Source organism: Sapajus apella, unplaced genomic scaffold, assembly GCF_009761245.1.
Source record: "Sapajus apella isolate SASKATOON/1434 unplaced genomic scaffold, GSC_monkey_1.0 scaffold56, whole genome shotgun sequence".
NCBI lineage: Eukaryota > Metazoa > Chordata > Mammalia > Primates > Cebidae > Sapajus > Sapajus apella.
The window spans coordinates 3,990,560-4,006,167 of NW_022436996.1; the positions used below are offsets into that span (position 1 = coordinate 3,990,560).

At 38.5% G+C, this 15,608-nt stretch overlaps 1 protein-coding gene across 8 annotated transcripts in view; it reads left to right on the forward strand.

Moving 5' to 3' along the window:
• The window catches only part of PAXIP1 (PAX interacting protein 1), a 58,527-nt gene extending 43,245 nt beyond the window's left edge, over nt 1–15,282 (forward strand). For 7 of the 8 annotated variants that reach the window (XM_032244924.1, XM_032244928.1, XM_032244922.1 and 4 more), the window contains 8 exons: nt 1,937–2,007; nt 3,539–3,641; nt 4,725–4,893; nt 10,948–11,048; nt 12,185–12,319; nt 12,411–12,486; nt 12,568–12,628; nt 14,813–15,282. In XM_032244924.1, the coding sequence (XP_032100815.1) occupies nt 1,937–2,007; nt 3,539–3,641; nt 4,725–4,893; nt 10,948–11,048; nt 12,185–12,319; nt 12,411–12,486; nt 12,568–12,628; nt 14,813–14,828 (732 nt within the window). In that variant the 3' untranslated portion in view covers nt 14,829–15,282. The remainder of the gene's footprint in view (nt 1–1,936; nt 2,008–3,538; nt 3,642–4,724; nt 4,894–10,947; nt 11,049–12,184; nt 12,320–12,410; nt 12,487–12,567; nt 12,629–14,812) is intronic. The other variant, XM_032244929.1, reaches the window with a different exon arrangement.
• Nucleotides 15,283–15,608: the final 326 nt, after the last annotated feature.

Sequence of the window (15,608 nt, forward strand, 5' to 3'; positions counted from 1 at the left end):
TTCTTGAAATTTGAGGGCCATTGGTTGTCAGTTACAAGACAGAGAGGTGCTTTCTGCCTTCTCATCAGTCAAGTATAATGAGTGGAAGATCAGTTGTGTTTTCTCTTTTCCCCGCATTCATATTTACTAAGTTACAGACAGGACCACTTTAATAATTTTTCACTTTAGACCTTGTCTGCTGTGATTTCTCACTGTTTGACTGAATATCAGCACTTTGAGAATAGCAGCTTTTTTACTGTTGGCCAATAGTAGTGTAATTTAAAGGTTTTGGTTTATGTTCATGTCATTATATATTAACCTTTGTTTTGAAAAACAGATTTCCATATGTCATGTACCCACCAAGTTTTCACCACATTTCTTTTGTATACAGTGGTCATTTAGGGTTGGTGCCACTTGATCAATTAGCTGAGGAGAATAGTCTCATAAGGATTAGCAGCTAACACCCAGGCTCGTGTTTCTGGTTATTCATCTACTGACTTACTCATTTTCCAGATCTCATCTGGAAGTTGCTAATAATCATCCCAAGCCTCTGAGGAAGCCCTTCCAAGCCACAGCCTTGTTTTCTTCATGATAATGATAATGTGATCATAGATATGTATTTTTTCCTACTAGCTTACACTAGTAGTTAGGACTTTAATATGACATCACCAGTTCTGACACATCAGCAAAAGCAAATATTCCTTCAGTTCATTTAACTGAAAGGAATTTTATGGTGGCTTTTAAGCTCACACTGGGAAAGTGGTCATCAGAGTTTTCCTCCCAAACCACATGGCTTAAATTCTGAAGTTGCCAGGGGCTCCAGATGTCAACTTCTCTTGTGGCTTTGTGTCAGTAATTAAAAGCTAAAAATCTTAGAGACGGGCCAGTTTACCATTTTTGCCTTTCCCACCATTTGTTTCTGTTCCTGGTACCAATGAATGATAATTTGGAGACTTAACTGCAGTCTTTGGAAATAGAGAGTTGAGAGATTGTTTTCTTGTAAGGGCTATAATAAGAAAAAGTATAAACTTTCCTGCAAATTGCTATGAAGCTTGATTCTCTATGTATGACAGGGCTAATAGATTTTGAATACTTTCTGTAGATATGCTTATATTTATTCTAGATATGGCAGCAATATTTAGAAAAAATAAGTTGTAGTTAAATTAATAAGATTGAGAGCAATTCCTTCAAATAATAAAACATCTGGGAAAGACATGGTTGGCCCACACAAGTCAAAGAACCTCTGAGTTTAAAATATGAAGTTAGGAGTGAACAAGGAGTAGGGGTAGAATGGAGATCTGACCGTGGTAGGGACCCCGCAAGGAAATCCCATCTTCTTCCTGCTCTCTTTTCACTTGGCATGGCTTTTGCTCCAGAGCTAGGGCTGCAGCTGGTCCTAGTAGAGGTCACCATGTTGCTGAGACAGAGTGTGGGTTTTGGCGCCTTGTCTGGCTGTAGGTAGCAATGTTGATCTGATTGTCATGTAACATCTTTTGTGAAAGCTCACTGGTGAAATTTCTCTTATAGGAATAGTCTTTTAGGGTGGAGGTGTAATTTTGATCATGTTTTTCACATTCTAAATTGGGACACAGGACAAAATACTTGAAATGAAAATCATTCTGAGAAGTTCAACTTTGAGGGATGCATATATGTAATATGGAGGAAAGAAAGGAACAAAGATACTTAAAGCACCGAAGGGGTTTGTTGAATAAAGAGGGAAAGCAAAAAGCAAAAAAAAAACCACGCACACGAAATACAGAGTTTCCCTCTGGAATATTAGCTTCTCCTGGCTTGCGTTGTCCGAGTGATCTTTTGAGATGAAGACTAGTTCTGATGTGAAGAAGAGCATGATTCTTGTATATTATATGATTAAGTAATTTGAGTATTTGACACATAAATCTTTTGGAAGCTACTGTATAGATTGATTGAAGTAAAGTAGACAATATTTTAATTGCAGAGTGCACGGCTACCTCCCAAACTGAAACAGAGTGAAGTAGCTAATGTCCAGCCTTCTTCCAAAAGAGCCAGGTAAGAGTAATAGCCTCAAATTTTTTATTGTTGACTTTCACAGGTCTGCTTTGGAAAATTGGTGGCAATTGAGGAAAGTTTCTAAAATGTTTTTCAGTAAATAGGATTTGAAAGAGTTTGCTTTCTGCTTTTCAACTTTGTTGTGATATGTTTCATTTTATTGCTGGAGACAAATGGTGAATAATGACATAGGCCAGTATATTTTTTATTTTTAAAAAAATTGAGTCTTTTTTTAAGCGATATACTATGAGAAGCCCCTCTCCACCATGTAAAACAGAAGCTGCAGTGGTGGGAATGGGGTGGGAGGTCGAGAACCCAGCTCAGCAGTACACCACAGAGCTCCAGGCTTCCTGGGCACAGCTGAAGAACCTGCTCTAGATAACTAGAGAGCATCTAGGCCATGGTGTCATCTCAGGTATGCTCCTTGGATCTTCCAGTTCTCAATGAGGACCAAGCAGTGTTGGCCACGGTGGGAAGGAGGATCCAGACCCAAAGCCTTGGAAGGACATGTGCAGTGCACGTGGCGTGTTGGGTTTCAGCCTGGAGTATGCAGATTGAGATGCATATCATTTTAGTGTTGTGTCGGCCAACACGACAGTAATGAAGTCCTGCCAGTCGTTCAATTACTAAGGCATAGCAAATGCAGGAGCAAACCAACAGGGCTTTTATTTTCTTCCTTGATTCTAGAAAACTCTTCTTTCCAAACTGTACATGGTGAAATATAACTGCTTGAATTGTTTGCAGTTACCAGGTTCCTTATCTTTTCTCTCCCTGCTCCTCATCTTTCCCTCCTTCCATTCCCCACTTCCAGAACACAAACTGAACTATTGACGTTAGTAGTAAAATCCTAATTATGTGATTATATTTTTTGAGGCTGTCATCAACTTGCCACAAAGAAATTTTAAAGTAAGTTTTTCTTGGACTGTCTTAGGAAATAATAATAAACTGAAAAGACCTCAAAAATTTAAGGGTTATGGAAAAAACAAAACAGGTTTCACTTAAAACGTGTGCTTTAGCAAAACAGTGTTTTTATAATTTGTGGTTGAAGAGGGCTAGAATGTAAAGGACACTGGAAGCTCTAGGGACACTCGTCTTGGCTGACTTATATTGATGGTGAACAGGCAAACAAGGAGTGGCCTGAGTCACACAAGGTTATTTAAAAAACTTGATAGAAAAAAATGAAGCGATTAAGCAATCAGTGACATTTAGAAGCAACTCTGTTATTTGCTTTCTTCTTAAAGCCAATTAAAAAAATTAATCCTGAGGGGATTGATGAAGAAGAAAGTATTGATCTTAACTAAAAGTGAATTGGACGCGTCCCTTGGAGGCTTCAGAGGTAGTCTTGGAAGGTGACTTTATGGAAGCAGTGGAAAGAAAGGAAGGACAGATAGCCCATTATACTTTTCCTTTAAGAGTATAAACCACGTGCAGTTAAAGCTTGTTAAACTATTGAAATCCCTGTTTTCTAAAGAAAATTTTCGTTTTAAGTAAATATGAAATCACCACTGTTTTATGTGTATTCCTTCCACAGAATTGAAGACGTACCGCCTCCCACTAAAAAGCTAACTCCAGAATTGACCCCTCTTGTGCTTTTCACTGGATTCGAGCCTGTCCAGGTTCAACAGTATATTAAGGTAAAATTTCATCTACTTTGTAAAAGGATTTTTAGCAGTGTTCCTTTTTGTATATATTTACTTCAGCAGTTATTACATAGTTTAGATAGTTGGGAATATCTTGTTATTATAGTGTATATTTATGAAGTATTTTTAGTAGTCATTATAGTAATCCTAGTCATTAAATGTTTAGTGACTTTCTGCCCTGTTCTGTGCTATTATTTCATACTTAGATTCTTGCTTTCTTGTTAGTATAGGCCAAGTTCCATGCTAATAGTCACATGAACATTTGCAAGTCTCCTTCCGTATCATATTCATGAAGACACCCAGCATGAGGAAAACTGTCTTTTCAAGTTCTCTGATTGAAATACAGTCTACCCACGATTAGTTTTCTTGGGTAGAGTGAGGCCAAAGGGAGTTTGTATATTTGTTTAGATGATAAATGAGCAGAGATTTTAAATATGCTTTTTGAAATAACAGCTCAGAGGATGATGGGATTTTGTTTTGTTTGGGTTAAGAGTGTAAGTTGACCTGTATTATGGTAGATTCATACATTTTCCTCCTAGTTTCCTTTTTAAGGAAAAGAAACAATTATCAACGCTACTATTATACATTTAGAACAAATTAATTTCCCCACCTTTAAAATGTGAAGATAGTTATTAGGAGGTTGCTTTTTTATATGTTCATATCTTAGTCAATTTTTATGCCATTATTTCAAAAACCGAAGAGCAGGTAAATGTTCCTCATTAACACCAGTTTCGGCCTAGCAAGTCTTGGCTGTTTACTCTTCATTGTGTAATAAGCTGCATCATTCTCATGTCATTTAACTTATTCATGGAGATGTTATTGATATTTGATGGAGCATTCATATTTTTATCTTGATTTGTGTGGATTTGAACTACAGAAGTGTAAATGATACATTCTCCTTTTTATTTTTCTCTTGGAGTTGTAGGTTTTGTTTTACCTGTCACACTTTTTTCTGTGGCTGAGAATTACAGTCATAAACCTTACCTTCAGATAGGTATTCCTCTGTGTTACTCTCTGTCGGTGTGACTCTATGAATGCTGAACTTTTTCATTTCTCACCTGTGTTTGTGACCTTTAGAAGCTCTACATTCTCGGTGGGGAGGTTGCAGAGTCCGCACAGAAGTGCACACACCTCATTGCCAGCAAAGTGACTCGCACTGTGAAGTTCCTGACGGCGATTTCTGTCGTGAAGCACATAGTGACACCAGAGTGGCTGGAGGAATGCTTCAGGTGCCAGAAGTTCATTGGTAAGGAGCAGCGCTAGTAACCTTATTTTTAATGCCAAATACAGTTTTTTTTTCTTGAATTCATCTCTTTTCATCCCAAAAATATCTAGTTTATTTTTTAACTATGTGATATTTATTTATTTAAATTTATGAATTTATTTCGTATCCCCAGTGATCCCTTTGATTGATGTCTTTGCATTCTACCCTAAGTATGAAGGTTTTGGTAATTTGGACAGTGTTGGGGGAAAGCAAGCTCTCTATCCCTATTTTTATTTTCCTCTTAGTATATCTTGTTTGGAAATCTGACTGTAAAATGAGATTTTTCAAAGTGCAGGAAAGTATAATTTTTGTCTTTATTTGGAAAGAGAGCAGGTGTATGTCCTGCTCAAATACACTTTGAATATCGGTTTATATAGGAGGGAAAGAGGTCTGTGTCCTCTTGCCCATCTTCCATTGTTCAGAGCTCCAAAAGAGAATTTCTTTTAAAAAACAGTCACATTTAGAGATAGTATATAAAGGATAGATAGATTGATATACACCTAAATGTTTTTAGAATCTTGCTAGGTATAAAATAAGTTATAAATTCTAAATGATTTTTTTTTTCTTCATGGAAACTGGATAGCCAAGGCAGCTGTGTGCCCTTCCTATCCTGCATAGCAGTGGTGTCACCCTGTCTGCGGGGTTGGTGTCCTCTGCATCATCAAATCCAAGCACCTCTCAGCTGCCCCAGCTGTGTCCTCCATCCTCCCCTAGGCCCTGTCTGGGTTGAAAGGTTTAGAGGTACATGCCCCATGACAAGCTTCACTGAATTCTCCGTCTTTTTTCTCATGTGGTCTTTCTGCCCCAGGCACACTGGCACTAAAACTGAACTCCCTGGCTACTCCACCGTGTAGTGATGATACTGATCACCAACCCCTGATTTAGAGCATCCACATGCTTATTTTTCTGTGCCCGGTATTGACGTGTTCTCACGCTTTCTCACCTATGCCTCCCTTGCACCCCACCCTTTAAGCAGAAAGATACAGCTGCCAAAGAAAAGAGCAAGGTATGTGGCCGTGGCAAGCAAGGCCTGCAGAGGAGCTACTGGTCTCCATTACACGCTTCTGGCTAACCGAACCTTATTTACACTTTGTGGGCACAAGTTGTCATTAAATCCATCTTTTAAAATTAAAATATTTTAGATTCATGTCACTTTTTTGGCCACTGGCATTTAAATATAATTCATATTTGTGTAAATAAATTAGAAGTATATATATCTTAAAGTTCATGTGGTCTAATTTTACAGATGAGGAGATCCAGAAAAATAAAGATAGCTTAAGATTGCTGTTCATAGCAAAGCTAGAAACAAACTTAAAATTTTTTGATTCTGTATCTAAGGCAGTAAGACATAGGAAAGAATAAATCATTAATATGAAGAAAAGACTAAATCCTAAACTACGATATTCAGGCAATTCTTGTCATTCAGTTAGTTATGCTCTATAAAGTTGCACAGACACTGAGTGAATACTGTACCGTACCTCTGGGTAAACACGGGGGTAGGTTCCTGAGAGCCTCTGCTCACTACATTTTCATCAGCCAATCATACATAACCGTGTTTTATGTGTGTTCCTGTTTAAAGGCGCCTTATTTAGTGTATATTGTTAATTCATGGACATTCAGCTCATGATCAACAGCATGTAACTCATGCCTGCATGAAACTTCCCTAACATACATATTTTCTCCAAAAGGCACATCACAGCCTTCTTGCACTTAGGACTGGGGACATTTTAAACGGCAAAATCACCAACATAAAGCACACACATTGAAAACAGTGACGCTAAATTGATCACAAAGAGGATGCTTCTTCACCATTTCTGCTGGAACCGGAAGGCAGGGCATGGCCTTGTTCCTCCTGGCTAGGAATGTGCATGTAGGTGACTGATTCTTCTCCAGTCCATGCATGTCCACAAATGACCCCCGAAGTACCACAGGCACTGATTATGGGTTCATAAATAAATTTCAGAGGGGAGGAAAATTGGCAAATACAGAATCTGTGAATAATGAGGCTCACATGTATTAAGTGGTATTTAGAAATTTTTTTAATTGAAATTTTGAAATTTTTTCAAACCTAAAAAATATTAATGAAACATAAAACTTAATGAAGGCAGAAGAAAAACGCCATAGAAACAATTACTACAAACATTTTAGCTTCCAATTTCGTATAATGTTAACGTTATGAAACTTAGGATTTGGTCAGTTCATTAATACAAATAGTGTCATTTCTTGGGCTCTGCAGTCGGAGCATGGCACACACCAGCTTGGGCGGTGGGGAAAACGGTCTGTTATGTTCCAGCCTCTGTTGGCCCCATCGGCTGCTTTTGGGTAACACCCAGCTTTAGAGATCTTTACTGTTACTTTCGGACTTAGCTGATTTCGTTTCTCTTCTAACCAAGAACATGCAAATTCTTTGAATATTAGTTTGCCAAGCAGCCAATTTAGTGGATGACCAATTTAATTAATTTTTCCAGTTTCAATTGGTGAAAATCTGGTTCTTTTATCTGCTTATGAAGTTTACAGTTCATATTTGATGGGAAGCTTGGTTGACTGGCTTTGATTTCTTTATAGCACTGTTAATAAATGTTTGCTGTGTTGCTCTGTGAGGGTCAGGAAGTGGTTTAGTTATAAACATTTAATATTGAGAAAACATTTTGTATTTTGTCTTCCAAATTTTAGGATTTCCTAAGAGAATCTTTCCAATTTGTAATGATTCTTCAATTTTTGGGGGCAGTTTTAGGTTCACAGCAAAATTACAAAAAGCACAGAGTTCCCATGTACCCCCAGGCCACACCCATGTGCACACACCGCCACACCCATGCACACACACCGCTACCCCCATTACAGTCACCATTCAACACCAAAGTGGAATGTTTATTAACCATTAATGAAGCTACATTGACATTTGGGTCATAATCACCCAGAGTCCATAGTTAAGAGTAGGGCCTACTGCTGGCCTTGAACAGTCGTTGGGTTTTAACAAGCGTACAAGGCTGTGCTTTTGCTATTACAGCATCATACAGAGTTGTTCTACTGCTCTAAAAATCCTCTGCGCTCCACCCACTCATTCCTTCCTGCCTTCTGACCCCTGGCAACCACTGATCTTTTTATCCTTTCTGTAGCCTTGCCCTTTCCAGAATGTTACACATTGGGAATCATTCAGTATATAGGATTTTCAGATCTGCTTTCTTTGCATAGCAATATACATCCAAGCTTCCTCCATGCCTTTTCGTGGCTTGAGAGCGCATTTCTTTTTAGCATTAAATAATATTCCATTGTCAGAATGTATCAGTTCGTTTAGCCCCTTACCTACACAAGGACATTCTAGCTGTTTGTAAATTTTGGCAGTTATCAATAAAGCTGCTGTAAACATCCATGTGCAGGTTTTAGTGTGGACACAAGTTTTCAACTCCTTTTGGTAAATCACCACGGTGTGCAATTGCTTGATCATATGGCAGGTGTATGTTTAGCTTTGTAAGGAACCACCAGGCTGTCTTCCAAAGTGCCTGTGCTGTTTTGCATTCCCATCAGCAGCGAATGGGAGCTCCTGTTGCTCCACATCTTCCTCAGCATGTGCTGGTGTCAGTGCCCTGGGTTTTGGCCATTCTAATAGGTGAAGTCCAGCTTACTCATTATTTCTTTCATGGATTTTTGTCTTTGGTGTTGTATCTAAAAAGTCATTGCCAAAGTCAAGGTCCCTTAGATTTTCTCCTGTGTTGTCTTGTAGGAGTTTCAAAGTTTTGCATTTCACATTTAGGCCTGTGTTCCATTTGGGGGTTGTTTTTTTTTTTTTTTTTTTTTTTAAAAGGGTTAAGGTTTTTTTCCAAATTCTTTTTTTTTTTTTCATATGTATATCCAGTTGTTCAGCATCATTTGTTGGAAGGACTCTCTTCTCCACCTGTTTTGGTAGGTGCGTGTTTTTGGAATTTTATATTTATGTGTAATTTATATAAAATATGAGACATCAATATTATTATCACTTTCTGGGATACTCGTTTCTTTTGTACTTCCATGCAAAGTTGAGTCTTTATATAGCTATTACTAGGTTAACCCTGTTCCTTTGTTTGAAAAAACCATAATGTCAGTATCTCATCCGTGACAGGATCATCTTAGTTATATATTCTTTTATTTTTCAATGTTACTTTCTTTTTTTTTTTTTTAAGATTGAGTCTCACTTTGTTGCCCAGGCTGGAGTGGACTGGTGCCATTGACTCACTGCAACCTCCGCCTCCTGGGTTCAAGCCGTTCTCCTGCCTCAGCCTCCCTAGTAGCTGGGACTACAGGCGCCCACCACCACCACACCTGGCTAATTTTTTTGTATGTTTTAGTAGAGACAGGGTTTCACCATGTTGGCCAGGCTGGTCTTGACACCTGACCTCAAGTGATCTGCCCACCTCAGCCTCCCAAAGTGCTGGGATTACAGGTGTGAGCCACCATGCCTGGTGTTATTTTCTCTATCATAAACATTAACTACTTGGTGATCTCACACAAGTTCTTCAGAAGGCATATCAGCCTTCATTTTTCCCCTAGAAAGTAACACTTCAAATATACCATCTCATGTGTGGCAGTACTTGTTTTATTCGTTTTTTAATTCATCATTTTTTTGTTTCTCCAAATTTTAGACATTTTTATCTTCTTTCACCTAAAAGGCAGCCTTTCCATCTGCTGGTTGGCTCAGGGATTAGCCATTGTTGAACAGATGCCCGCATTTTTGTTGTAGTGTGGTTGTTCCTGCCCAGGGGTCAGCAAACTGATCCATGCGTTGAGAATGGGTTTCACATTTTTAAAATATTGCTTAAAAACGAGAAGAGGAATGTGCAAGAGAAATAATACATAGCCCACAAATCCTGAAATATGTGTCATCTTGTCAACCCCAGTTTGCCAATCCCAAATCACTTTTCCTTGTTTTCTGTTTTTGATGTTTATATAACTGGGTTTGAGCTGCCTGTATTATGCTGTATGGTCGGTAGGAAATGGAGAAGAGGAAATGCTTTTTTGAATATGACACATTTATAGGAAGATTGAAACATGTTGTGATCTTTAACTTTTGACACATTTCTTGAAATGTTGCTATGAAAACTCTGAAAATCTGTCAATTAATAATAATTGTCAGAAGTCTTTAAAAATTGATAAAACTGTCCTTTATAAATTGCTGTATACTTTTACATACTTAAAATGAATGTGTGCTTGGCGAATCTTTAAAGTTCGGTAAATTCACCTAATTATCAGCCAGATAACTCCAATGTCCTATAAGTCCTTGCAGAGTTAGTCATTATATATAAATAAATACTTGGATGGGATTATTTAAAGCTTGTCTTTCTAGGACTGGAGGTTTTAACCTGAGACCTGCAGGCTTGGAAAGTTTGTGAGCTCCCAGAAGCTTGTATGAGATTACAGTTGAGTCAAGAGGGGAGGGCAGCTATGGGCAGAGGGTTCCTAAGTTTCAGTAATTTTTTTTTTTAACATTTTTGTTGTTAAAAAAAAATATTACTATTATTTTGAGACCGGATCTCACTTTGTTGCCCAGGCTGGAATGCAGAGGTGCAGTGACGGGTCACTGCAGCCTCGAACTTCCCAGACTCAAGCAATCCTCCCAATTCAGCCCCCCGAGCAGCTGAGACTACAGGCACATGCAACCATGCCAAGCTAATTTTAAAATTTTTCTGTAGAGATGAGGTCTCACTATGTTGCCCAGGCTGTTCTGGAACTCCTGGCATCAAGCAGTTTTTCTTCCTTGGCCGCCCAAAGTGCTGGAATTACAGGCAAGAGCCACCACACCCTGCCCTTTCTTTTCAAGAGTTTATGACCCCAAATGGTTAATTACTACTAATCTAGGGGAAAAAAATACCTGCCTGTCTTTTTTTGGTCTGGCTTTTACAGGGAAGTAAATGAAATAAAATGGTGAGATTTAAATATCCGAAGGCTGTACAGGTAAATGTAGCTGTGAATATTATGTACTGAATAAGGGAGAGAATTTTGTGGGTCACACCTGCCACACTTCACCTGTCCACACTTCAGAGTATGTACTGTTCTGTTTTCCAGATGAGCAGAACTACATTCTCCGAGATGCTGAGGCGGAAGTACTTTTCTCTTTCAGTTTGGAAGAATCCTTAAAGCGGGCACACATTTCTCCACTCTTTAAGGTACACTTTAAGGGAAAAGTAAATCAGTCCAAGTAAGCATAACACATGGACCCACTGAAGGGAAAGAACAGGTGATTTGCTGGGAAGTGCGCCTCCAGGGGAGCTGGGCTCTCCCTGCGTCTCTCACCACTTGTCTTCCTTCTTGGAAGGCTTCCTCCTATGAACCACAGCACATCTCCAGAGAACTTTACTTTGCTGTAATGTTTAAAAATAAGTACACAAATTTAATAAATACATTTAGGAGAAATAAGGTGTTCAAAGAGTATGTTTTTGAATAATTTAATTGGTTAAAAGGCATGTTTATTTTTCTGCTTTTAATGAATCTTTAGGGGACATTGCTTACTTCATACTATTGTCAATAGATGTGTATTCAACTGGAGAAGATACTTGGGAAAATATTAATTCAATATATATAATTTCAGATATAAGATTTTTAAACGTGAGATAACTGTTAGAAGAGTTAGGAATTCTTTTTGTATCAAAGAAGTAAATCAATAAAGATAATCTTTATCTTAAGAAGTTCTTTAAACTTCTTAAGGAGTCAGCGGGAATTAGAGATGATTTCCAATGCTGAGTTAAGATATATTTCACCTAAAATAGTCTTTCTAAGTGTTTGATTTTTTCCGTGAGCAGTTTTATTTTGTGGTATGCTCAGGAGCAAGCTTGTTAGAGAATTCAATCTTAAGCATCAATATCATTTCCTGCCCTGTTTGAGTTCAAATAATACAGAGAAAATAAGAAAAGGGATAGCAGGCAGTGCCATGCCAGAGGCTATTGCTAGGCAGATGAGTGTGGTGAAATATAATGCAGATTTAGAATTGTATAAAAATTGTGAAAAATATTTTTGATATTCTTGCTTATTCACAAAACACTTTGTTTTAGGGACTTAAGTTCTGGTTACTTTAAATCATCTTCGGCATACTTAACATGTGAAAATGCTTAAATTCCAAATTTACATAGCTGGATTCCTCTTCCACTTCAGATTGAGTGCTAGTAGGAGAATAAATAGTACCTTCATCGTTTCATAAAATTAGAAATTTTATCAAAAATCTCAGGGCAGAATCTATGAAAAATTACATACTCTAAAAGTTAAAAGTATTTAAGAACTTAATGCATACATTTTCATTTAATTTTAGGCAAAGTATTTTTACATCACGCCTGGAATCTGCCCAAGTCTTTCCACTATGAGATCAATTGTAGAGAGTGCAGGAGGAAAGGTGTTATCCAAGCAGCCATCTTTCCGGAAACTCATGGAGCACAAGCAGAACTCGGTGGGTAGAGTGGAGTCCACCAGCGAGTCCGTCGTTGTCCTGTGTCAGATTCAGTGTTCAGTCACTGAGAAACTCATTTTCTTTTCCTTAGAGTCTGTCGGAAATAATTTTAATATCCTGTGAAAATGACCTTCATTTATGCCGAGAATATTTTGCCAGAGGCGTAGGTACGTTTCCCCGCTTGCGTGTATGAGTGTGTGTACACACAGCAGTGCACCTCTAACAGTCTCTGCTTCCGTCCCGTTCAGATGTTCACAACGCGGAGTTTGTTCTGACTGGAGTGCTCACACAGACGCTGGACTACGAGTCATATCCTTTCCAAAAGAGAGCGAAAAGTAAGTGGGGTGGATATAGAATGGCGTTTCCAGATTAACCAGGCAGTACCTTTCCGGTTTTACAAGCCATTTTTCCTTTCTTTGCTATTATGATTTATGCAGTGAACAGTTCTTTCTCTTCAGAATATTCATTTGAGTTGCAAGTAAAAACTTTCCCTTAACTTACTGAGAGTTCAGTTTTAATAGGTGATGTTGATTAGAATCTATGCAGCAGTTTATGTAGGCATTAAAGTATTTGACAATTAGATAAAATAGAAAATAATTGCAAAAAAATCTTACATGTTTCTTTTTATCAGTTCATTTCTGAGTTTGTAGTTTTCAAAATGAAATTTAGTTCGTATAACTTTGAGATGGGAAATAAAAAAACTATTTAATAGAAGCGGCAGAATGAATATTAACATGTTAGGAAAAATGCAAAGGTTAGTCTTTAGAATAATGACACGATTTTTTCTATTTCAGACATTCAGGAAAAAATAAAGCTCATCATCTGTATGTGTAGCCCTTACTAAAAGTCTCTGAATTATTATTTTAATGTATGAGTAGCCCCTCAGTGAAGCAAAACATGCCTTCCAGGTCCTTATGGGAACACTTCTGTTTCAACTTCGGTTTTCTGTTGCAGAGGGCCTGTTCTCAGGCCGTGTTTCTCAGGACTTCTCTCTGGGGCTGGTGCAATGGGGTGGAGGGCTGAGCTCGTCCTCTCTGTGAGGGAAGGAGCTTCTGTCACCCCTGACCAGCATCAGCCTCAGTAGACCATTGCTTATGCGGGGGAATTTTGTGTTTGGGGTAGGACTGCTTCAGTAAGGCACAGAGGTCAGAATGACATCCATCCTTGCTGAGTTTTTTTTATTCTTCATATGTGCCTATTTCATCCAGGTAATTACATTTAAGTATATTTACATTTAAATATGTTGACATTCATCCAGTCAGTTATATTTGTCAAACATTTTCCTTTTAACCCTAAAGAGCTTATGGTTGTAATATCAGATAGAAGATGCTATCACTGAGAGAAAAACACTTTTAAAAAGTAAAATTTGACTTCTTGCGGTGGCTCACGCCTATAATCCCAACATGGGAGGCTGAGGCGGGTGGATCACCTGAGATCAGGAGTTCAAGACCAGCCTGGCCAACAATGTGAAGCCCGGTCTTTACTAAAAATAGAAAAAATTAGCCAAGTGTGGTGGCAGGCACCTGTGATCACAGCTACTCAGAAGACTGAGGCAGGAGAATCGCTTGACCCGGGAAGGCAGGGTTTGCAGTGAGCCAAGATCGTGCCATTGCACTCCAGTCTGGGCAACAAGAGCAAAACTCTGTCTTAATCAAAAAAAAAAAAAAAAAAAAAAAAGTGGAGTAAAATTTGCCTCAGTTCCAGAAGCCAATGTCATGTTTAGCCATAAATAACCTGTCTACTTGGAATGAGGCTTGGTGCAGAAACCTCTTATTCATACCAGAGCTTAGTGTATTCCATACCTCGATCTATTAGGAAATTATTGCTTGCACTACTGATAAAAATGGTAAGAGGCCTATTAAATTTTTACAGATATGCTATAAGCATTTGGCTTTTATACAATATATACCCTTGCATTTTTTCAGTCTTTTTTCTAGCATTCATATTTATATTTGTGAAAGCCTATTCTTTACTACTTCTACTTTCAGAAGAAATTGCTTTAAAAGTCATACAGGTGACTTGTGAGTATTAATTACCTTGGGGGCCTTTTTTCATAGCTATAGCTCGATTAATTTTGCCCATAGTAGACGGTGTAGAATTGCAGAGGTCAGCATCTGCTCCTGAAGGTATAGGTAGGAGTCAGTTATTTGTGGTGGGGCTTTGGGGGTGTCAGCTCTTGGGGGTTGTGTGTTGCACATGTTAATTTAAAGGACACTGCAGCTATTGCTGGGCCTCAGCTCTAGCCACATGGTGGATCTTCTGGGGAGCTGGCACAGGGGCTGATGTCCCTGGGCTGAGTGAGCCTGTCGGGAGTGGGCTGAAAGTCATCTGTGATGTGGGTGTGCAGCAGAGCAGCTGGTTTGAGTGGGTAAGAAAGAGTCTGTAGCCTTCCTACAAGGGCGTGCCTGAGCCTGGGTGATGAATGTTGGGACCCATGGTTTCACGTTTGTCTTTTGCCTTGTGTTTGGAAGTTGTTTTCCTCAACGAGCCTACATATAAGTTTAACTGATGGCATCTAGGCTGCCGTGTGTGGACTTCTGCGGTGCACGGCCAGCTGTCTGGTGGCGAGGAGCTGCGTGCTTCCTTCACATGCTCTTGTTTTCCAGCTGCTTTCTTGGGGGATCAGACTGCAAAGCCAGGAAGACAGATATAATTAATATACTGCATCTTTTTAAGATGTGCAATTTTATTCTGAGGAAACATAAATTATGTTTTGTATTATATGACTTTAAAAGCCCACATTAGGTTTTATGATTCATTTGCCAGGTTTTTAAATGTTTTCAAAAAACTGTTAGGGGACTTCAACTAGTAATAAAATGGTGTAAATAAAGACCTTGCTATCTCTAAATTATGGATGTTTAAGATTTGAAATGTTTTGTACTTTGATTATTTTCATTTCTTATACTGTTTTCTTTTATATTGATATCTTGCCCACATTTTAAATAAATGTACTTTTGAACTTAGAATTGAGTAATCCTTTATCATTCCACATTTTTTTGCATAACAATGTACATCAAACTGGATCACATTTTAAGTGATTTCAAGACAAGCTATTTTCTAGTAAACTTTTACCTCAAGTAATAATTTCTGGAAGCCAGCCATTTTTTGTCACTGTAATAAACTCCATCCCAGGCAGGCGTGGGCTAGATTATTTCACAGTCACTAAGCATAGGCACAACCGGTGAGAACCAGTGCCAGGGACGCTGCAGAACTTCATCCATCCCGCTTCTTTCCAGATCCTGTTGCGGTACACTTGTTGGATTTTAGATTAATAAAATAATGGGAGACT